The sequence below is a fragment of the Sorex fumeus genome, unplaced genomic scaffold, assembly GCF_029834395.1.
Source record: "Sorex fumeus unplaced genomic scaffold, SorFum_2.1 ptg000131l, whole genome shotgun sequence".
NCBI classification, from domain to species: Eukaryota; Metazoa; Chordata; class Mammalia; order Eulipotyphla; family Soricidae; genus Sorex; species Sorex fumeus.
This window is the reverse complement of record NW_026606188.1, coordinates 38134205-38159531: the sequence shown is the minus strand read 5'-3', so window position 1 is coordinate 38159531 and position 25327 is coordinate 38134205. Positions and strand designations below refer to the sequence as shown.

Here is a 25327-nt window from a genome sequence, read left to right as displayed (position 1 = left end):
ATTTATAATAAACATATCCTGAAGGGTATATATTGTCACCAAGCTGAAAATATTCATGTGTACTATAAGTCTGATGATGACTCAATGGATTGTAACTGTTCAATCATCATTCCTGAGAAATTGGTATGTGTCCAAGTGCAGAACGCAATCTAGATTTTAGTGTATTTAGGGGATCACCATCAATTTAGATCTATCTAGCAGTCAGGCATTTTAACATTCCAGGTTAATTTCTAGGATTTAGGTGGTTCTAAAGTTGATGAAGAAGTGTTGCTAAAATCAGAATGAATTTTAAGGATAAAAGTTGATTAAAAGGGTTTTATTTTTCTGTTTGGAAACTGCAAAATCAATCTGAGTTTTAACAAAATCTTAACAGAAACACATATTTACAAGGTGGCAAAGGCCTAAAATAATCACAAAGTCACACAGTAAAATGAATCCTGTTTGTGTTTAATTTTTGTTCTTTCCAGGAAGAAGGGTGACTGGGTGACTATGATTATGGTTTTATTTCTATTATGTAATTTTTTTGGAACTTGATTTTTTTCTTATTTATTTATTTATTGCTTTTTGGGTTACCCTGGCAATGCTCAGGGGTTACTTCTGGCTTTGCACTCAGGAATCACTCCTGACGGTGCTCGGGGGACCATATGGGATGTTGGGAATCAAACCTGGGTTGGGCGTGCGCAAGGCAAATGCCCTACCCACTGTGCTATTGCTCTAGCCCCTTGATTTCTTTTTTAAATTAGTTCATGCAATTCCATTTTTTTCCAATAAATTTTGGAGGCAGGTACCAACATTTTTAGTTTTATTATCTCACTGCTGGCTTTTAGTGTGTGACAGAAACTAGGCTAATCATCATTTATATTGTTTAATTCTCAAAGATGGTTAGTGAGGTGGGTCCAATTCTCATTTTCACTTTACATGAGCAAATTGAGGCTAAGTAAGGGTAACTAATGGTGTCTGCAACTGTTGAACATTAAATATTTGATTTTATGTATAAGGATTTAGGCATATTAGCTTAGGCTGAAAATATAGCTTTTTGCTTAATTTTATTTAAATTTCTGTCATTGCCCATAATATTCTTACTTCTTCAGCCCAAGCTTTAAAAAATGATGAATGTCAATGTGTACTACATATATGTATATATGTTTGTTTATATATAAATTAATAAGAACAATGTTAAGCTATCAACAGGAAAAAATCTGGCATGTTTTTTATCTTTAAGTACCTGGTCTTCCTCTGAGTCTTAGAAATACTTTATCAAGAGGAGTCCACAAGGAGAAAAGTTGATTTAAAAAAATGGTAATTGGGAACCTGGTAAAATATATTTCAGAGTAATGCTAATCATGTGTGTCAAGATAAAGGAAATTAAGGTGGCTTAAGTTTTCAGTTCTCTTCAGAAAAATCAATTATAAAGCTGTTACGCCGCTGACACTAAACAATAAATCCCTGGATTTAGTTAATAAGAGAAACTTCCACTTTTTCAATTTTTTCCCTCACTCACAAAGGGAACTCATAACATTGATTTTTGAGAAAGAAAAGGTTATTCATAGCAGGGATCTTTAAATTCAGACGTATTCTTGATCTCAGCCTGTTTGGATCAGAAATCACTTATCATCAAGGGAATCCATCTGTACAAAGCCACCGAAGTCTGTGATGCACACAGCATTGGTTATGCGCCTGTTAGGCTCAGAGTCTAACCAGGAACAGCAAAGAAGAATCCCAACTGGATCTCACTAGAGTTTAAGAATATCTTGAATTCAAGTCATGGCTGGATTAAATCTCTCTGTAATATTTTTTTTACATAATTACTGACAGGATGGCCCTCAATCTTGGCTGCACCCTGTAATTAACTGGAGTTTTACAAAAGACAGATGCCTGTGCCCTTCCCCCCATGAGAATCACACTTATGTATGCTGGAGTGAGACCTGTGATAACTATTTCATTTCAATCTCAATTAACCTTTATATAGTCACTGAGATGTTCACAGTCTTGTCACTTTCTAGTTTTGGACGATTAGAATCTTGCTGTCATTCTTTCCCTTTTGTACTCATAAAACCAATGACACAAAGGTTAAAGTGATGGAGAAAGAAAGTTTTTCAACAAGTGCAGTTCGGCTCATCGCTTTTCAAATGAGCAATTAATAATTCATAACAACTAACTGAGTTATGAGTTTCTCTTTCAATACGTTTCCAAACATGAAAAGATTAAATGGTAATTGCTATCAAATTTTATGTTCTATTTCATGTGCCCAATAAAAGTTTATTTTCTGGAACTCACTTTGTATTTTCTTTTGATATATTCATAACCAAATGCAATACACTATATTAAAATATTTATTATTAACCTATCAAATATTAACCACTTTTAAATTATATGGATGAACAAAAACAAATAGGCTACTTATTTAACTTTTCATGATTCTCCTTACTTTAATATGATTTGGATTTGTAGAATACATGCTGATAAAAACCGATGACAAGAGGTATTTTGTGGGTTTCTGTCCTTTATATAAAATGTTCCAAATTTTCTAAGATGTTTGCCCTTAGTTTCCCAGTTAACATATTCAATGAACTCTGAATGATTAAGTAAAAAAGAACTTAGTGGGATGGAGATATTATATGGTAACTCATTTGTCTTCATGTGGTTGAACATGGTTTGATCACCAGCACCAGATATGGTTTCCCAAGTCCACCAAGAATGATCCCTGAAACTGGAGCCAACCTGAGTACTGCTGGGTATGGCTCCAAACTACAACAAAAAATTTAAAGAATAAACAAACAAAATAAAACCTAGTGAATTTAGGCTTTAGAAGCAGTCTATCTATGGTTAAAATCCAATCATATCTCACTTTGATCTTAAAAATTTAATGTGCATATGATTCACCTGGAGATCTTAATAAAATGTAGATAAGGAAGTCTTGGTTGGGTTCTGAGAGCCTGCATTTCTAACAAATCCCTAAATGATGTTAACGCCTTTGGCTAACTGATATTCTTTATAGTTGAAAGGATCTAGATGACTAGCTTCAGTAAACTTCTCTATAGTAGGGAAATAACTGCTAGTGGGTTTCATTAAAAGGAAACAAGGCTGTACATAAATGGTTTGGCAAAGTTTCTAGCACATACAGAACACTTCATAAATAGGATTTATTGCCATAGTTTCTAAACAAAAAATTAACAAAATAAAAATTATTTAATCCAAGACTTAAAATAGTAGTAGTCTAATTCAAACTCAGATTGAAAACCCAGATAAAAACCTTAACATTATAACCTTAGAACAGAGCAGAGATTGTGATCATCACAAATGTTAGTGCAAAAAATAATATTGACTCTAAGAATGAGGCACTCCCAGATTTGAGTTCCCACTTGAACTGAATCATCAACCCTTAGAGGCAGGGTTTGCATTATAATAATAAATATTATTGTTTTTTGTATTATTTTAGATTTGGGTTATCAAAATGTAGCACAATTATTGACACAGACTTTAAGTCATTTAATGGATAATACGTGAATGAATGAGTAGTTGAGTGAATGAATGACTGCGTGAACAAATGAATCAGGCCACTTCCTAGCTAAGTTACTTTGCAAGAGAGAAAATTAAAAAGATTTAGCGAGACTGTTAGGACACCCTTTTAATATCTTGGGTAAATTGGATTTAGTAACCAAAGATGAAATGAAGAGAGCACAGTTTTCCCACAGAGATGGATATAACCTTATCTCATTATTGCATATGAGGGAACATATTGATCATGATAGACTTAATGTTTTATTGAAGGAGCTTATTGATAAATGAAAAGTCCTCTATTCCAAGAACAACTTTTTAGTAAAGTGTTGATTTCAACAACCTTGGTGCAAAACCAGCAACATTAATTTCTGTTCTCATAAGACAGAAAAGGGATGTGCTTTTTCAGATAATAGCTTAAATGCACCCAAATAAGTTCTATGTGGAAACAAGCAAAAGCTGGGTCAGCAAATTAACCGAAATCCAATGTTTGTCACCTCTGATATTACATCACTAGTAAATGCCAAATTATCCTGTAACAAGCCTTTCTGTACACTCCCAAACTTTGTCTTTTGCACTTAAAATCCAATGTGAACAATGTGGTTGTCCATATTATTGATTTACAAGCTAAAGAATACAGACTAATATTGGGCCAAGCATACAGGTCAATAATACTAATTAAAAAGAGGTCTAATGTGATTCTTAAAAATAATTACATCAATATTTCATTATTTTCATAGTGTTTTGTTTCTGAGACATGTGCCTATATGTCCAAAAGAGTTGTAGCATGGAAGAAATATTTGCAGTACACAATATTTATCTTATGCTTTTGCAGAATATTTATTTTAACAATTGTTTATGTTTAAAAAATATCTAATGATGACCTTGATCATCTAGTGATGACCTTGACTACAAACTTTGAGGATCAATCAGGGATTGAGGTTATATGCAGGGTAGAGGACCTACATGGCATAGAATTTTTGTATATGTTCATTGGTTTTAGATGATTCCAACTTGGAATTTACAGCAAGATAACTAATTGTTCTGAATCTATTGAGCCTCTTCTCTCCACCTTGGTGCTGTAGCTAACTTCAGAGTTGATTTGACAGAGATGAACCAAAAAGATATACTGCACTTTGATATAGATGGGGCATGACATTATTCTGTCCCTGTAGGTAGAGCTCCATCACACTGACTATCCTGGGTTCAATAGATTCAGCCACATTCATAAGAGCATCAGGTCAGAAAAGGTGAGATTGACGGCATTGACATGGACTTTACTTAGAACCATCTCACCAATAGATAAAAAAAAATGCTCTTTACCATTTCTGTGAATATTTTCCCTGTGAACTTGATGGTGTAGGCTGCAATGACCCCAGCCCTCATAGAACATTTTGCTAATGTTCTGGTTGACAGGTTGATTTTGGAGAATGTGACACAACAGCTCCTCATCCCAACGGTAGACCCCTGATCCTCTATGCCCTTACTTTCTTTAGTTGCTGGTTGTACTCAACCTATGCTAAGTTGATCTGGCTGGTTTTTAAGTTTTTGAACACTTGGTACTGATTATACAATCTTGTCTAGGGTATTATATGCTCAAAGATTTCTTTTCTTTTCTTCAGGTCATTTTGGACTTGATTAAAGTCATCAAATCACGGTGATATGCATGTTAACAAAAGACACAACAAACAAAGTTTGCTTATTTAAAAAATATTCTCTACTTCCTCTTGCTTCATATTCTTTCCACTTTATTGTGTGTTTATTTATTTGTTTGGGGGCCACGCCAGTACCTGAGCCTAACTCCCAGTATTGTCTATAGTAGCATGTGATGCTGAGAACTGAACAAGGCCCCCTGCAGGGAAAGCAAGTGCTCTCGCCCTCAGCCATCACCCTGGCCTGTCTCTCCACTTTATTGAATCACTCTGTGTCTTCTTTTCTATGTGCCATGTGGGTTTGAAGTAAATTTTGTAGCTTACCTCCTCCTGGAATCTGTGAATTAAAAATGACTTTTACATTTCTAAAAGTGAAACAAAATGAAAACAAAAATAGGATTGCATATCTATTTCAGTCATGTGAAAATTTAATGAAATTCAAATTTTATAATCCCTAAATATAATTTTATTGAAGCATAGATATTCATTCACTTGTGTAGTTATAGCTGATTATGTGCTACAATAACAGAGTTCAGTGGTCGTTGATTATGATGATGGTTCAAAAACCCTAAAATAATGAACTGATCCTTAGAGAACACATTTGCTGGGCCCCCAAATAAGACCCCCAAGCCTCTATCTTCAAGGTTATAAATGATAAAATCCTATAAAATCTCACATCAAACTCATTTAATAAATATTCACTGCTAATGGGGTTGCAATTTATCAGCTATTTTTTTAAGTAGCAAGGAATTGCCTAATTTTAGTTTTAGCTTTGCCATCTGTGAAATAGAAAAAAGAATCCTACCTCTCTTGTAGAATAAAATAATGCTAAAAAATAGAAAATGGAGAAATAGTATAGTTGTCAGGGCGCTTGCCTTGCATGCAAACAGGGTTTGATTCCCAGCACCCTGTATAGTCCCCTAGGCACTGCCATTATTAGAATAATCTCTGAGCTTAGAGCCAGGAGCAAGCCCTGAGTACTGCTGGGTATGCATCCTGAAAATTCATATTAAATAGTAGCACTGTAGCACTGTCCTCCCGTTACTCATCTATTTGCTCGAGCGGGCCCAGTAACGTCTGCATCATGAGACTTGCTGTTACTGTGTTTGGCATATTGAATATGTCACGGGTAGCTTGCCAGGCTTTGCTGTGAGGGCAAGATACTCTCGGTAGCATGCCGGGATCTTCAAGAGGGGTGGAGGAATCAAACCCGCCTTGGCCGGGTAAATTATTCCTTAGAAATGGGTTCATATGTAAACTGGTGGGACCATCACAGAATTTGGCATCAAAAGGCAATCTTAGAAAATTCATGTAAGCTCTCTTTAGGAGTTTGGAAGAGATATTCCAAGGAGATGAAACTGGTTAGCAAAAACATTCCCAGAAGTGGTGGTAGCAGTCACACGCAGAATCAAGACCCCTCACTTCAAAGAGTTTACTGCTAAATATTTTCTGTCTGGAAAAATCCTCTAGTCTAGAATTCTGCTATGATAGTGGCTTAAGATTGGCTCTTTTACGGGGGAGGAGAGAATGCGGGGGAGTGGGGAGAGGGAACACTCCCCTGTGTTCAGGGCTTACTTTTGAGTCTGCACTCATAGATCACTACTGGTGGCACTTGGGGGAACCATATGGAATGCAGGGGATTGAACCTGAATCAGCCTGCGCAAGATAAGTGCCTGACCCAAATTACTATCACTACAGCTCCAAGACTTGTTTCCCCCCATATATATATATATATATATATATATATATATGTGTGTGTGTGTGTGTGTATCTGTATCTCTTTCTCTCTCTCTCTCTCTCTCTCACACACACACACACGCGCGCGCGCACACAAACACACGTATAACAATTCAAGGTGAAACTTGGCTTCTGCGCTGCATAAAGTAAGGAAAGAACTTCGTGTATTCTATTTCTATGTGGCTTCCAGATCATTTTCCTATCAGATGGGGTCCGACTGCTGCTTTGCTTTGATTCTGGGATGCTGACAGATAAAACTGCACTTCTATTTCTCCATTAACTTCAACACTTCACACACCTTTCATGTTAAGCTTTGATGACTCTATGTTGTGAAATGGTAGGATTTGGGCAGCTCCGCCACTGTCAATATCCTTATCAAATAATGAGGGAATTAGCATAAATTTTCAACTATTTATGAAAAAATGCCCTTTAATGTCAGTGCTGAGCCCCCTTCCTGAACTGAGAATAAAGCATAACTGGGATGTAGCTGACCTATCTTAGAATGTCAGGAGGTAAGTCTTGAACTTCTGTCAGTATATTCACTCACTTGTGTGACTTAGGCAATTCATAGGTCCTGGATTTTGAACATATTTAGGGTAGAATTGTTCTGTGAAGGGCATTCTGATCAACTCACACATTTGTAGCTGCCCCTCGCCCTTTGTCTCTCTTATGGTTGCCCCAATTTAGACACTAGTGTTGTGAAGAGTTAAAGCTCTTTTCACATTGTGTGTGCCCAGAATGCTGATCCCCTGTGACCTCAGGTCTCTGATATATTCGAGCTTGGTGTGTTTTTTTTCTATTATTCCCTAATTCATTGCGTTAAGAAAGGAAAAAAACTGGGAACTAAATCTGCAAAACAATGATTGCTTAGCAAGATGGAGTAGTACGTGGTATAGAGTGCTGAATCAGGAGAGATTTCACCAGTGAGAGCAAACCTGGTTCACTCTTCTGGCTGACAAAATGAGTCTTTTTCCGTCAGGAGAGAACTATCCCGCATATTTGTAATGCCTACAAATTGCCACTTTCTATCTTCTGTCTTCCTAATATTTTCCTTTTAAAATTACCACGGGGAGGCTCCTACTCTTTCTGTTTATAGAACACTCCCTTTCCACCCTTAGGAGTTGAACAACAGTTAACATCAAGTGCCCTTCCAAGAATTTAGTTTTCATCGGCATTATGTATGTGGTGCTCAGCAAGGGAAATGAGGCTCACATTAAATTTTCTAGCAAGGAAATTAAAAACTTGTATTCAGTGATGCCATTCATTCTTAGTAGATAGAAATATAAAAGCCAAATGAGAGGAATCATATGTCCTGAGCTACAGATGCTCTGAGGCAAAAAATGTACCCTTCTTTAAGCGGCACTGCCTGTCAATGGCTTCAACGTGTGAGGTCAACTGGTGAATTGTGAAATGGATGTTTTAATGTAATACAGCAAATAGCAGGAGACTGCAACCAGAAGCAATTGAAAAATTACAAGTTAGGCTCAAGGTATTTGACCAGTGAGGTATAATCTTCATCTCAGAGAAGAAATTGGAAGCATCATTTTAATGATCACAAGTTATCAGGCTTGTGGAAGTTAATATACTAAATTTAAAAAAAAAGGAAGGAAACTGTAGTCGAAGAAAAGGTATGAGAGGAACCAATTGATCTCCGGGGGAGGGGAGGGGCATAGAAAGGGCATTATATATATCTGATATTTAGAACCCAGAGTGAGAACTGAGGAGAGAGCTAGTGAGAGGGAGAAAAAATCAGTTTGTAAGAGTTCAAAGGACAGCTGAGTGGTCAAAGTATGATTTTTAATAGAAATTGAACAGAGTATTTTGCCCTATGGAGTTGGTCTGAAATTCAGTTCTGGGAATTTTGAGAAACCCTGGACATTTTTTCACTTAACTTTTTATTTAAGAGAACACACTCTAGAAAAATCTCTTTGGCTTCCTTTTTAACCTATCCCATTTTGACATTCTATTATATTCAGTTAGCAGGAGAGAATCTTTGTTAGAAAAATGTTAAACTTGAGCAGGAGCAACACTACAGAGGGAGGGTGCTTGCCTTGCATGTGACTAACCTGGATTCACCCCTTAGCACCCTATATGGTCCCCCCAATCACCAACAGGAGTGATCCCTGAGTGCAGAGTCAGGAGTAACCTCTGAACATGGCCAAGTGTGGCCCCCAATAAAATGCTAAGCTGAAGCCTAAATTCAACATTTTACTACTGAATCCAATTGCTGAATCTACAACTCAATTTGTTACAAAGGTCCTTGAAAATAAAGAACCCCTCCTTTTCTGGTGAGGGTGAGAGAAAGATTTGATGAAGGAACCATCAGAGAGAATTGGAATGTTCCTAGCTTTGAAGGCCATGGGGGAAAGCCCCGAGCAATGGGATGTAGGTAGCTTCCAAAAGCTAGAAAGGGAAAGGAATTAGATTCTCTCTTAAATTCTCCAAAAGATAATGCCTGCCAATACCTCAATTTAGCCCAGTAAGACTTTGTTGAAACTGTAGTACTGTAAGACATTACATTTGTTTAATTCAGAGTCATTCACACTGTGGTAATCGGTGGTAGTGTCCTACTGCACAGTACAAAACAAATATAGTCACTGAACATTCTCTGGGAAGTTACATCGAAGGCATAAAGTTTTCTCCAATTTCTTATTCATGTCCAGAGCTCTTGTCTCTTGTTAAGTATGTAATTTACTACAGTGTCTGGTTTCAGGGTTTTTAATAAGGGCATTTTTTTCTATATTCCACTCAAATTTAATAAAAAAAATCTTCTCAAGTCATCAGCCTTCTATCAGACACATCTTTTTTTTCCCCATTCTTGGTAATACCCCAACTGATCTCTTCCAGGAAACAATATTCTGATATTTTAAACTACGGTCCAGTTACCGAATCTGTCGTTACCTTTATGTGTGCACAGTGCTTGAATTTCTATATGCTCAGTTATTTTCCAAAAGAAAATCATTTAAATGACACTAGATCTTTTGAATTGGACTCAAATATCCATATTATAAGTAATTCTAATACTATCATTAGTTTCCATATAATACATTAAGTCAAAAAAAAGTGGAAAATTGGTGGTTTTTCAAAACATGGTATTCAGTGTATCTTATATATTCTTTAAAAAGAAAAACTCTCCTCATCAGCCTCATTGGTTCTGCACATGATTATTTCCTTTATAAGTCCTACCTTCTAGGCACAGCAGCAAGGATTTCATTACTCTGCCAGACAGTGTGTGTGGGGGGGGGGGGGGCGGAGCAGGGGGAGGATATACAGGTGATGCTAAGGAGTCTCTGGGGAGACATCCTGGAGATTCTTGGTCAACAAATCCAGCAGCTCAAGGAGGAGTTTGTGGATACATTGCTCATTGCTGCTCAAATCCTGAAGTTCCTGGGATTACCCAATTTGCCATGGTAGTGATCAGTGCCTCTAGGATTGTACCTCGCAAATCTCAGGGAGCAGGAGTGTCAGGGATGGAACTAGGGCCAGTTATATCCAAAGAATGAGTCTTAGCTCCTGTATATCTCTCTGCACCGTCCTGGGAGATTTTATGTGAAGCTTACATGGAACACGGCTTCCTCTTTATTCAACTATATTCTCTGGGGTGTGGCTCATGCCATTTTCTTTTCTTTTGGGGTCACACCTGCAAATGCACAAGGGTTACTCCTGGTTCTGCACTCAGGAATTACTCTTGGTGGTGTTCGGGGGACCATATGGGATGCTGGGAATCGAACCCGGGTCGGCCATGTGCAAGGCAAATGCCCTACTCACTATGCTATCGCTCCAGCCCCATCATGCCTTTTCTTATTTCAATAGGGGCACATTAAAAAAATATTTTTTCTGTCTGGAGAGCTAGTATAGTGGGTAAGGCACTTGCATGTGGTAAATTCTGATTTGATCCTTGGTACCTCATATGGTCAACCAGGATTGATCTCTGAATGTCAGCCCTGAGTACTGCTGGATATGGGTCAGCCTTCCTCCCCAATCCCCGACCCCCCAAAAAAATCTTTTTCTCCTTCACGTTTCATTTTTTCATGGATAACTTCAATTTTAATTCTAGTTCTGCTTGGTCCTCTTGAAATATTTTTATTTCTGCTTTTTTCCCTGGGTTGTATGTACTATGCTATCTAAAGACCATTTATTCTGATGGTTTTCAAGTATTTCACCTTCTATGTCAGAAAGACAAGCATTTATGGAGCATGCAATCCACAGCCCCTCAGGCAGAAAGATCACCAGTGAGCCCATAGCTCTTCATAGCATCAGTTTTCATGACACAATTGCTTTTTGGGGTCAGCTTTGCTTCAGTCACTTGAATGCCTTGTCTCCTATCAAGGACTTTTTAAAAGCCCCTCTCAACAATTAGATATTCAATAGTGGACAGTGTTACTTGTTATGCACTTGCATTTTTCAATAAATTCTGAGTGTAAAATATTTTTGTAGATCTTTGAGACTGCAACAGGTATCCAAAAGTAATAGTAATGGAGTGCTGAGGATATACCGTGAAGTCCACATTTATTATTCTCCTTAAATCTTTGTGATTATATAAGCATTAGGACCTAGTTCTATCCCCATTTTTTGATGAAAAAACTTCAGAGATTCAAACAATTTCCTGTAAGACTTACAGGTACTAAGAGGTGAATATGAGATTAAAATCCAAATCTATTGGATTTCAGAGCTTAAGTATATAATCACTTAGTTCCACTTACAGAAGGTATGTGGCATTGTCAGAAACTGAACCTTTCTTTATTTTCTGTTTCCAAATCCAAGTCCTTTCAAACTGCAGTTCCTTATGGCCAGTCATTTGGGTGACTGCAGCACTGTATTGGGATTCCTGGGAATCTGTCCTATACCGCATTAGCCTCTCTTGCAATGCCTACTCAATAGTATACTTCTTCCAGCTCACCGATGCCAGTTCCACCATCAGTTTTGTTCTGCATCTGTTTCTACATGGCATTGGTTTCTTGCTTCTAGGGTAAATGTGGTCAATCCAAAGATGGGTTCAATTTGGAACAAGTGGAATTGTGTGTGGATGAGGTGGAGGAGAGGTAGGGAAGAAAGAAAGATACTGACACAAGGGACATTTCTTTAGGGTATATACGTGTTTACAGAAATGAAAGTGATACAAAACTATTTATCAACAAGCACATACCAGCTCCAGGAATAGGTGCTGGGGATACCCTATGATAAAATATTGATTGTTAATTGCCAAATACTGGTGGTTCTTTGTGAGACTTCAGGGAACGGGATGTAGGAATCTCCTGCAATAGCTATTTACTAAGTGATTTTAAACTTTCTGTATTTGAGCCCAGAATATCAGCCCTGTTAGAATGAACTTAGAGAATGAAAGGAGATTTTAAAGTGTGATAATACCATTGCCTATTAAATATACTAAACTTATAGAGAAAATTCAATCTCATTCTCTGTATTTCTTAATAGAGCATCCAGAGTAATTTTGATAAAACTGTATAATTTTTTCTATTCCTCAATTAAAATTGTGTGATAGTTTCCATATTCCATGTCACCATAGGCTCTGACCTCTGGTTGCTTTTTCAACCTTTTTCTTTCCTGCCAACAGACACATACACACATACATATCATTCATATCCAAAGCCATTTTGGGTATCTAGTACATAATATATGCACATTTGTCCAAGAATTCCCAATCAGAAAAGTCTACTACTAGTAGTACTTTAGAAGTCAATTAAGCATGACCTCCTTTGATAGTCTTTTTCTTCCTTCCCCCAAAACATGTCCATATCCCTTCCTTAGTTTTAATTACCTTTTATCATGGTTGTTTACTCATATGCCAACTTCCTCCTTTCCCTCAGATTATGCACCCTCAGTGTCCACACTTTGTGTCAGCTTTATCCTATCACTTTATCTGCAGCATAAAGGTTATTTTATAGTAGGCATTCGCACCCATGAGTTCACTGGTCCATACACGAAGTATGTCAGGTGCTGGAGTGAAGGCAAGGAGGGTTTATGTGGCTATGCTTACATCCAAACTTAGAATTATAGAAGTAAACATATGGTGATATTGTATCTTTTTATATATGTATATATATATATATATATATATATACACACACAGAGAGACAATGGAATTAGGTTCTTTTGGGAATACATTTGCTCTAGGTTTTGTCTAATTTTTTCCATTTCTACCGTCTTTTGCTTTTGTGTGTGTGTGTGTGTGTGTGTGTGTGTGTGTGTGTGTGTGTGTGTGTGTGTGCTCGGGGGACCATATGGGATGCTGGGAATCGAACCAGGTTGGACGTGTGCAAGACAAAAGCCCTACCCACTGTGCTATTGCTCCAGCCCCTGCTGTACTTTCTTGATTAGAGAAAACCCATCTATTAGGTTCTGCTATACTGAGAAATTTACATGAGACTTTCCCTTTGAGGATTTTTTCTGAATTACAAAGATGCCTTATACTCTATGTCTTGAGTCTTGAGGGCTGTTTTGAGCCCTTTATACCTGTTCCTTCTCTCTTGCTCAGTACTACTGGCCTTCTCTGTGCCTTGATTTCCAGACTGATTACTATTCTCTAAAAGCTGGTTCCTCCTATGGGTTATCAGATTCACCAACTGACCCAGATGCCTAAGGTGCCTTTTGGAAACCTTTCCCAGAACTTATGTGAAGCTATGTTAAATGACGTGTGTGTGTGTGCGTGTGCACGCAAGCGTGCTTTCACTTGCGTGTGCACATGCTGCGTGCACATGCTTCAGGGGATTTAGGGGTGGGGAATGTCCAAACAATACTTTGGAGGCCTGAGGCCCTCCTGGTGATCCTCAAGTCAACCAGGCCTGTGGTTCAATGCAAGAACCTACATATACAGAAATCCTGCCACGCCAAGAGGAACCTTAACCACCTGGACAGTGCTCAGAGCCATCCAGGGCTACACCTGGCATTTGGGGCACCATATAGAGTTAGGGGTCAGTCACATTAAAGATGTGCCTTAGGCTCGATACTATCTCTGAATCTCTGACTCTCCAGCCCTGTGGCTGTCCTTTTGGTCTCCTCTTTAAACAACCCTCTACTGCCTAGCATCATATATTGGTTGCATACATTAAAAAAATTATTTTAAAATAAGTAACTTTATGGTTGACCATTAATAAATGTTGTTTTGTATGCAAAAATAGGCATAAAATAGATATACCAGTGTACCTACAGTTGAATAAAAATTTTTGAGGTGAAAAAGGGCTGGATGGAAATGGAGTGTTAAAGGTTTTCTTTACAGCACTTTTCCCCAAAGAGGGCAATACCACCCAGGGGTGCCATACTATCTAGGGGGCTTGGTGCCTCAGGTGAAACTGGGAGAACTTTTTGTTTGCGCAATTAAAGATAGTAGATCTCTAGGGGGTGCTGATGGATGATTTTTTTTTTCTAAAAGGGAGGTGGTGGGGCAAATATATTTGGGAACCTTTGTTTTAGAGCATGACTGGAGACACTAACTTCTATTCCTAGGTCAAATCCTAACTCAATGTCAAATATCTCAGTTCATTAGTATGGAAATAAATGTTGCTTTGGAATTACATGCAAGTGTAGCTTATAGATAAACATACATTTGAAAATTGCGGGAAATATATACAATAAATTGAAAATTTACAAATTTGAAAATTGCAGGAAATATATAATATAACCTCAGTAGAAACTGGTTTTAGACAATCCCAGCATGCTGACAACCACTGGTTCCCCCTCCATTTCCCCCCCACCTCTGCCCAAGAGAACAGTAAGCACAAACAAACAAACAAAAAACCCCTCCAGAGCTGAGCTTTCCAACATGGTTGGCATACGTAGCTATAAAGTTTTGTAGCTATAGTAGAACTTGTACTGAGATATTCTATTAAGTATAAAATGGGCTTCTTTTCAAAGACAGTATGAAGAGGTGTAAATTACACTAAAATTTTGATGCTATTATATGCATTAAAAGAATAACATTCTAAATATTTTGAGCTCAGTAAAGACCAATTTCTTCTTTTTTTCTTCATTAGTGTGGTTAACAAAAGGTTTAAAATTCCATATGTGACTTGCATGCATTCCTACTAGATTGCATTGCTCCAAAGGATTTGCTTTGTGACTCTTTGATATTAGTAAGCTGAGTGTGTATAGAGAGATGGAACATTAGTGCAGAATTAAAGAAGCAGAAAAAGGTTATGAATGACAGAGGAAGCCTCTGCTCAGATTTTTAAATTTCTGTTCCCTGAATACACCGACAGGCCACCTGCCCTGACAAGCTTTTAAGAAGGTCTGATAATCCTCAGAGAAATGAGGCTGAACCAAATGGCATCTGTCTAGAGCTCACTGCATGGTGCCTAACCTCAGAGGCTTAAAATCAATATTGATTTTTGTCATTTATTTTACCCTGGCATTTAAATATCCCTCAGATTTATTATCTTGGGGGCTTTTGGTTAAGATTCAGGGATAAGTATGAGAGCAAGGAACGGTCATAAGTTATGTAGATATCGTTTAATTTATGAACTCTGGAGCTCCAGGGTAGTTTTCAGTTCAAGAAATATATTAACCACATACAGATCACCCTTCATTTTGCAGGGACAATTTCCATATGATGTCCCTATTGTGCTACTTAATTTATGGTCTGGCCAGGTACACGGATCTGCTTACAATATTTCAATGTAAGTTGCTCCAGCCATCTACGGGATGGAGATGGGTTTCAAAGAAGCCAGCTGGAGCGCTGTGATGGATTATTCTTTCCCCTATACATTGGCTGGGGCATTAAGTAGCATTTAAAGCTTGTCAGCGGTTTGGGGCTTTTTCTGCTCTGAGAAGCTGCACACACCAGCCTACACAAGCAGAATTAGCCATGCTGCTGAGACAGAGGGCAGCTCCCAGAGTTACTTACGTTGACAGCCGTCGTGCCAGGAATTTCCTGGCAGACACTCATCACACTTAGGCCCTGTTGTTCCAGTCTTACACTCACAAAATCCTGAGCCATTACAACGATCATGGACTGAGCCCAAAGGGTTACAATAACACTCTGTAGAAACAAGACAATACATAGGCTGGAGACAAGTCTGCATGACTGAGAAAGGTTATCAACACAGGGGCATCAATTTACTTCAATGCATCACTTACTTAAAGAAAAATGTCCACTAATGAAATACTTTGACAAACAGGGAAAGTTCAGGTTCATTCATTTATTCTCAGTCTTCCATAATATCATCTTTATGATATGGAAGTTAATAAACTGAAAACTTGCAGGGATATGTGGCACCAAGCTCTTTACTGCTAACATATCATAATGGAGATTCCATTTGCTAGGGCATTTTCAGATGGCTTAATGAATGCCACGAGAAGTTTGTATATCCAGGATAAATCAATATGCCATCACTGTAAATTATGTTTTAAATTATTCAAGTGGGTTTATCTGTTTCATTCAATATTTGAAAAGTGCTGAACATTTTAAAAATATAATACGAATACACTGTTCATTCAAAGTCCATTTTGCTTTATGATTTAGGACAGGTATATGTATATATACTATATACATAACAGTTTGGTGATAAGCTTTTAGACATTATGTCTATTTTGCATACTAGTAGTTTTTAATGCAACCTCGATCAACAACCATGAAAAAAAATAGATTCTGCAATATAAAAATCAACATAAGCATAATCTGAGATAAGTGTTTTTCATTATAAAGTCTGTGAATAAGACAATACAATTTTATATAATAAAAAGTAATTAGGATGCTTTCTTAATTCTTTACATATTCTGGTATGGAATATTTTACTTAATGTATATTTTGCTTAAAGGCTGAACCACAAATTGGAATGATGTAGGTTTCCATTAGTTTGAAGGGAAATAATACTATAATATTTCAATGCATAATTGTCCCACCCTGTTTGCTTTCATCCAAAAATTGATTTATAACCTGTAAAATATACCTTCACTTAATGGTAACATACCACTTTTTGAAGAAAAAAAAATCATCAAATCAGTGACAATCGTGTGGTAAAATATGGTAGCTTTGTAGCTTTTGAAATGTGTAGGTCAACATTTCTTTCCTTTTTTACCCCATGGTGATATATTGGATAAGTCATTATGTTTATTCTTGGGACATTTTCCTTCATAGAAAATTGTTAAAAAGCAATTTGTTAAAAAACAAAAGATTTTCTTGTTAAAAAACAGATACAATCATTTAATCAATCAACTAACCAATCAAAAAATTCCTAAAACATTCAATTCAATATCAGGTTTAACTTTTAAGATCAAAAATGAAGTGTCAGGGTTAAAAAGTTATAGAGGGGCAGAGATTTGGCTCTGATACTTTGGAATATGATTTCTTCAAAGAATGTGGATTGTCTCAGCATTATTATTTATTTCTTGCAAGTCAATATTCGAGTTAAGCCTTCTTATGATTAAGACTAATGGTGATATACATATATATGTCTATAGGTAAAAATAAAAATAAAGCAACACTATAATATTCTTCCCTTGTCTGACTTGTCTGCACTCTATATCTACTGCTTATTAGAATTGATATTTTAAATTTTAATATATGTGTTTATGGAAATAATTAACTTTTAAAATGTTTTTACTGTGGCTTTACCAATGTTTATATACATAGATATGCATATACCTATACTGATATTATAATACATTTCATACTACTTACACTGTCAATTGACAATGAATCACCAGTATTTTATAAGCTAAGGAGTAAAAATTACATCTGACCTAAATGAGTTCACGTACTCCTTTAGTCAAGCAGGTCTTGAAAGTTAGTATGAAGTTATAGATAGAGACAGTGTCAATTAAAAAATTAAAAATATGGAAATAACATCATGGCACATCACAAAGGTTGTCATAGGAAAAGGTGGGAGATGTACCATTACTCCATCAACATGAAAACACAAAATAGAATGTATTCTGTATTCCACTTTACATACAAACTATTTAGGTTGTAAAAAAAAATTATGCAACTTTTATCAAGGGTAGATGGTAATAATGATGGCCTGAGAGAATTTTGTTTTATTCCATTCATTAAAAAATATATGCAAGGCCATTAAAGATTAAAATATTTGCGAAGCCTAATTTTTATTATTATTAATTTTGGGAGCAGTTCTAGTAATTGTATTTAGATCCTCACACATGTAAGGCAAGTACTCCATTGCTGAGTCAGATTGTCAGTTATTCTGTTCTTTTATGTTATATTTTGGTTCAAGAGCTCTTCTACAGTTGATTTGTAGGCATTAGAAATGACTATGTTTTCTCTACAGAAAAAACTTCTGATTAAACTGATTTTGGGATTCAAGGGGAATAAAAAATAATTTATAATTTGAGATATGTTTAAGTAGCAAGTGCTGAGCCCTGTTTCATTTCGATGTCAAGCTTGCCATCGGGGGGATTATTAGCAGTGATTACCCAAGGTCATGAACCACACATCCTCTCGCTTCCTGCTTAATGCTTGAGTTTATATGAAACAGAAGCATGCAAGGATGTCATCTTCATGTAATTGCTGCGTCATACAGGGTAATTACATGCATCTTTGGAGACATGGTTATGTTTAGAATTTATATGGAAATGGGTAAATTCACTGGTAATCACAAAGCAGCAATCAACTGGCAACATGAAATAGCCTGCATTTTATATTTGCCATAATATAAAATGATGCAAGCAGTTCACGATCTGTTTCAGCACAGAATTTACATCTTGTCAAAACTCTATGCTGTAGATATGAACAATGATGTGCATACATACCACCCAGATCCAGAGTGATGGACATGATTGCCACACATTAAAAAATTGGCAAAGTGCCTGTCTTTTTCTTTAATTTAGAGAAGCCATAGATGAAGTTTCTTTTTTTCCCTCCTGAGATTAGCGCCTAATTCTGTGAAAGTGAGTTGGATAAATATCCATTCATTTTCATTAGTGCCTCCTAAACTAAATGGTCTTAAAATTAACCCTCAATTACTTGCCATGTATCTGCTTAAATGTAATTCTCAGTCATGCTTGCAACCCTCTGAGACCTGAAGTGTAGAAAACAGTGAGCAGGTTTTCGCTGCTCCTTAGGAACCCAACCCAACCTTATTCAACCCTTTGCAATGGAATCACTGAATTCCACAGCCTATGGAGGGCAAAGCGAAGTCTTGGTTTGGTGCATGGGTGACCTTAGTGTCTCTTCCCTTGGCTTTTCAAGTGAGAAAAGTGGAAAGTAGAGTACTTTTAGGAAATTGTTGCTTCAGTGTATGAACAGAGAGCAAAGGTCAAAAATCACCATAGCATATGCTAGTTAGCTATATGCTAACTACAATTTTTAAAAAATTTATTGTTTCTACTTTATTTAAAAATTTGGATTAAAAGATTTTTTTGGGGGGGGCATGAAAATGCTCGGAAACAAACAGAGAGTGCAGGGGTCTGAACACAGCATCTTGTAGGCAAAGCAGTGCCCCAGTCTCTTGAGGCATAGCTCAGCCCTCAGTTCTGACTATTTTTAAATTTGGGGGGAGTTTTGGGCCACAACTGGCAATGTTCAGGGGTTACTCCTGGCTCTGCACTCAGGAATTATTCCTGGTGCTTCTCAGGGGACCAAATAGAATGCCAGGGATTGAACCTGGTCTGGTTGCATGCAAGGCAAGTACCCTACTTGCTGTACTACCACTTTGACTCCTCAGCTCATACTTTAAAAACAAGTTCATCTTATAGAAAAAAGTCAACAGAAGAGAAAAGTTTTATAAAGGGACAAGGTGTAACTAGTTTTAACGGTTTTAAAATTTTGCACTTTTGTGCTTATCAATTATTTGGTTTGAATTATACGAAACTGAGTAGAAATAGACTTGTTTGAATAAAATAACCTCTAAATTTGTCATTTTAATTAAAGTTTCTCCAAACTGTCTAGAAATAACGGCTCTTAGTTTTTTAAGTGGAAATTTAAAATGTATGCTGAATTTTCCATATTTCATCAGTAGTTTATGTGATTTTAAAGACAAAAGCTGAAAAAAGAGAAATTAGAAAGTATTATTAATGTAATGAAAATAAAAATATAAAATGTCAAAAAACAAAGATAAAAGCTGAATAGGTTGTTTTTTTCTCTGTGGATAATTAAACATAAATTACAACAAAACTATAGCTTTTAGAATTGGAAAGGAAGTGCAGAATTTGTTTTTAAACTTAATTTTAAATATTTAAAAAGTTTAAAATTGTATCTTATTGCTATTATTATTACTATTATTTTTATCTTCTTTCTTTTGTGTGGTTAGGCTGGAAGTTGAACCAGGTCTAGAGGTCATCAGAGACTCTTCCTGACTCTGTGCTCAGGGTTCACTTGGGCCAGTTCCAGGAATTGAACCTGGGTAGCCACAGATAAAGCAAAGCACCTTAACCGCTATATTATTGCTCTAGTGCAGAGGTATACAGAATTTGCAGTTTATAGATAACTTTAGGACTGAAAGAAAGGTGAAATTTCTTAAGACTAGAATACCCTTAGTTAAACATATTAGGATATTAAGTTACTCCCCAGGAAAAAACGTGAAATAAATATCTTAAGACATTTTAATATTTATTTTAAATAATACTAATATTGCTAAAATTTAAATATCATGTATCATCCAAAATATAATTAGATTTTATTCTGATGTTTTTATTTCTTTTATATTTTCCTCTGTCACCATATATATAGAATGACTCTTTTTATTCTTACAAATGCCACTGAATTAAATACACAACTCTGCATTCAAAATTCAGATGAAAAAAGAAAATATAGGTCTTTAAAAATTTTTGTTGTTAATATCATTTAAGCCACTGTAACTATTAAGGTGATGTGAAGGCAACTGCAGTTCTCTTCATTAGCTCACAGTAGTATTGTTATTGTTGATGCCATTCAAAAAGCATTCCATCACTAATAGCATAGCAGGCTTAACTTGTTGAGTCAGGGTGTTCAATTTTTCAAATCAGGAAGATCTTTGCCAAAATGTCCAAGTGGGGGAATTTGTCTCAATTTTTTTCAAGAGGGAAATAAGGGAAATGATCAGTGGAATACTTACCTCATGGTTTAATTAACATGGATTATGTTTAAAAAGGTTCACAAGTTATTTCAGAATCAACCAATCTACCGTGCATCCCACGTGATCCCGTTTTGACTAGGAGGCTCAAAAGACTTACCGAAAGCACACAGCTATTAATTAACAAACTGGGACTTGAACCCAGCTCTTCGGCCTCTAAATCCAGGGAACTTTCTAATAATTCACAAATAAGTAAGCAAACACTTTGAAAAATAGAACATATTGTACAAATGCACACTATTAATTATACTTGGCCCAAATGAATTTTTAAGAATTGCACAGTAATTTTATATAACACTTGTTAACCATCTAAAAGATCTTGACAATCCAATCAGAAAACACAGAATGTTCACAGAATTTCTGATTGTTTGGAGTTTTCCTTTTTCTGATGAAAAAATTACCTGTAATTTTCCAAGTGTATATTTCCTTTAGTCTCTGAGTTTACTTTTAAATTTGGTTACAAAAACATAAATTGCCTAAGATATACATGTATCCTTCTTCATTGGGTATATTAATTACTGTAAAATAAAATTGAGAAATTCCATTTATTGCTATCTGTTTTTAAAAAATCACTTTCTCTCTTTCTTTTCTTTCTTCCTCTCTTTCTCTTCTTCTCTTCCTCCTTTTCCTTCCTTCCTTCCTTCCTTCCTTCCTTCCTTCCTTCCTCCTCTCTCTTTCTCTCTTTCTCTCTTTCTCTCTTTCTCTCTTTCTTTCTTTCTTTCTTTCTTTCTTTCTTTCTTTCTTTCTTTCTTTCTTTCTTTCTCTCTCTTTCTTTCTTCCTTCCTTCCTTCCTTCCTTCCTTTGATGATGATTTCAACCATCACGAGTAAATTTTAATTCTACCACAAGGACGTTTTCTTTATTGCGAAAGTTTCATCTGGCTCAGCAACGGTGCAAATTACCAGCCTCTCCATCCTAAACAGCTCCCCATAGCTCAAAAGGCACAGAACAATAGCTTGCTTCCTTCCTTCCTCCCTCCCTCCCTCCCTCCCTCCCTCCCTCCCTCCCTCCCTTCCTTCCTTCCTTCCTTCATTCCTTCCTTCCTTCTTTCCTTCCTTCCTTCCTTCTTTCCTTCTTTCCTTGCTTTCTTTCTTTTTCTTTCTTCATTCCTTCCTCCCTTTCTTTCTATCTTTCTTCCTTCCTTAGTATCTTCCTTCCTTCCTTCCTTCCTTCCTTCCTTCCTTCCTTCCTTCCTTCCTATTTTCCTTCATTCCTTATTCTCTGTTTTGGGCCACACTGCTAATGCTCAAAATGCTCAAGCTTACTCCTGGCTCTGCTCTCACAAATTGCTCCTAGTTGTGCTCAGAGGACTATATGGGATGTAGGGAATTGAACCTGGGTCAGCTGCATGCAAGGCAAATTCCCTACCTGCTATACTATCATTCAGGCCCCAATCATCATTCTTTCTTAAAAACCAGCTTTACTATTTGAATGGTAAAAAAATCTTTTTAGGATTGAAAGGTATCTGGTTTTATCCAGTTGAAATAAGTAGTAGTTTGGGAGAGTGGGAACAGAAAACCTTGAGTACCTCATTTTCCAGGGCTCATATACTTTGGACGAGAAGAAAATTAATTGCCTAGAACTGCTTCGATAAATTAATTTTCCTTTAGAGAGATGCAAAATAAAATACAACAAATGGAATTTCATTATTATTGAATGGAAAGATCAGGCAAACTTCCACCTACTCTCTTTCTTGTGGCCTTCAAGTCCAGATTGCTATATTTTAGATCAATCATATCAATAGGTTACCAATTTATACCATCACTTGTACTGTACTTTTATAGCTATCATTTAATCTTATAATTTTCTATTTGAAAGCTAAATGTACAATTTAAGATTAAGCTGAAATTACCAGGTTTTAAAGTTTCATGCAAAAACAAACCAAAAAACAATCACTCACAAAACCCCAAAACATAAACAAAAATGAAGAAGAAAAATAGAACAAAAATTCTCCCAAGATTTTTTATATAATCATTTTCAACTTAATAATAATACAAGTGTTCGTAATATATTTCCCCCAATGATGATTTCAACCATCACGAGTAAATTTTAATTCTACCCAAGGACGTTTTCTTCATTGCGAAAGTTTCATCTGGCTCAGCAATGGTGCAAATTACCAGTCTCTCCATCCTAAACAGCTCCCCATAGCTCAAAAGGCACAGAACAATAGCTGAAATTATAATGGAACTGACCTATGCATACATTCTCATCGTCCAGCTGTGCAGAAGCATTTCTGAAGTAGCCCAGCCTGCATAACTCACAGTGCTGCCCTCTAGTGTTGTGTTTACAGCTCACGCAAATGACTGTATTTAGCAGATCGATATAACTGCATCGATTGGAGTGGCCGAAGCATTCACAATCTTGCAAGGAAGAACAGAAATGTATACCAAGTGTATACGGTAGCAGAATAATAGCACAGTACATGCTTGGGTGAAATGAGAAATGGAGAAAGGATGGCAGAATGGCAATACATGGGGTTCAACATGACAAATGACAACAACAGGTGGTTGTGATTGGCATGGAAGAAGCATTTGTTTCAAGCGGGATAGAAAGGTTGAACATTCAGAACATGGCTGAATATTGTTATTTCTTGGCAGACAAGATGGACAGAAGCATTAGCAGGTGTACACCTTTTAAAATTTGGGAAGGCTCAATTTCCACTGATGCAAAAGTCTAACTTTACTGGTTTTGCATCACTATCCCAATTTCTCTTCATATTTGCAATCTTTAAAAGAGATACAAAAGTATGTGATTACCTAGGACCCAAGTCTGCCATCACCTACGGCTCCTTTGCTCAGAGTCTATCATTCATGTCTAGATAAATAAGTTGGGGGTGTTACAAAATCAAATCAAGTTGAACTAATATTTATTTTTGTTCTCTCTAAAAATAATGAGAAGAAAAATTTGACTGTATAAGTCAGTCATCAAATGTGCATGTTTATATTTGAAGAAAAATGCAAAAAATAAGACATTATTAATATTTAAAAAGAGTTCTTAAAGTTTCCTTTTCTTTAAGCTATGTCTACTACAAAAAGATTAGGTAGTATCTGTCTGCTCAGATTTATTTACTGTTAACTACCCCAAATGTTGGAGGTGCCTCTGAGGATTAAGGATGATGGTGGTAAGAACTAGACAAGGAGATGGAGCAAAGAAGACAGAGAATGTGGGAAGAGGTGAAGGTGATCAGATTTCTTTCTTGTTGCATTGCAACTAAAGCAAGACGTTGTTAGTTTAGTCTTTTAGGAAAGGTGTAAAGATGAGACTCTATTAGTAGTGGTAATAATAAAATCAGATAGAAAAAATAAGTGTAAGGTAAGGAGGTAAGGGTAGATAAGAGGGATCTATTTTATTTTCTCAAAGTATGAGAATAGGCTTAGTTGGACACATATAAGGAAGGCCAACTATGATCACATGAGTCTTGTCTATCTAAAAATATTTCACTTAATCATATCTTATATTTATTATTCTATAAGGAAGTTAAATACAGTCACACGGTGAGTCCACTCATACAATTATTCATTCAACAGTCTATGAGACTATTCTACAATGTGCCAATTACTCTGTGAGGTGCTAGGTTTCTCTCCTGGTCGACATTAAAGCATTAGAGGCAGAGTTTTACGATCACAGTAAAAATGAGTAAACATTGTCAAAATTAGTAAGGAAGAATGATGAATTATGACTAGCCTTTTCTTTGCTTTACTAGTTTGCATTTGTATATTCACCTCCTACTTATCAATAGGTGCATTTCATTTATTGGAGACACAGTTATTAAAGAAGACTAAGGTCACTATGCTTCTAGAGGAGACAACACTGTAAGTGGTGAAAAAAGGATTCTTAGAGTAAACCTCTTGGGAACTCCAGAATCTTAAAAGAGAGAGGAGTTTTATAAAGGTGAGCCACATCCCCTATGGGTGGCCAACTGTATTGCTTTTGTGTGGGGTGAAGCTTGCAATTGGGAGACAATAGAGGGAAAGGGAGAGCTCTGGGAAAGGAAGCTTCCAAACTCCAATATGGGCAGTGGGGTAAGAAACACCTGCATAGATTTATTATTTAAGGCATGCAAATTAAAATAACAGTAATAGAAGTACAGATCGAAAGACTCAATTATGTTATTAAAACATATGGTATACTCTAATATACTGCATCCTCCTGAGCTAGATCTTGTGTACTTCTGATTCCCTAGTAAGTCTAAAAAGTCTTCTACAGCTTTCCTTGATCAAGGATTTAAAACAGGGAGAATCTTTCTACTCTCAAACTCCAGAGTAGTAGTCGCAACAAAGAAATCCACGTTTCCAAACTGAATTGTTTTCCAAGGACTTGTGGCAACAGTTCCAGGTCGTGCTAGAACAGTAACAGTCCTGTTCTTAGCTTCTCCTTTCTCTATAAGAGAACCTTTAGCAACTATCATTTTTTATACCCTTC

At 36.4% G+C, this 25327-nt stretch overlaps 1 protein-coding gene across 1 annotated transcript in view; it reads right to left on the bottom strand.

The window, feature by feature from the left end:
* The window catches only part of NTNG1 (netrin G1), a 382298-nt gene that overhangs the window by 34958 nt on the left and 322013 nt on the right, over window positions 1–25327 (bottom strand). Inside the window, exon 7 of the mRNA XM_056139009.1 lies at window positions 15745–15879. Within this exon, the coding sequence (XP_055994984.1) occupies window positions 15745–15879 (135 nt within the window). The remainder of the gene's footprint in view (window positions 1–15744; window positions 15880–25327) is intronic.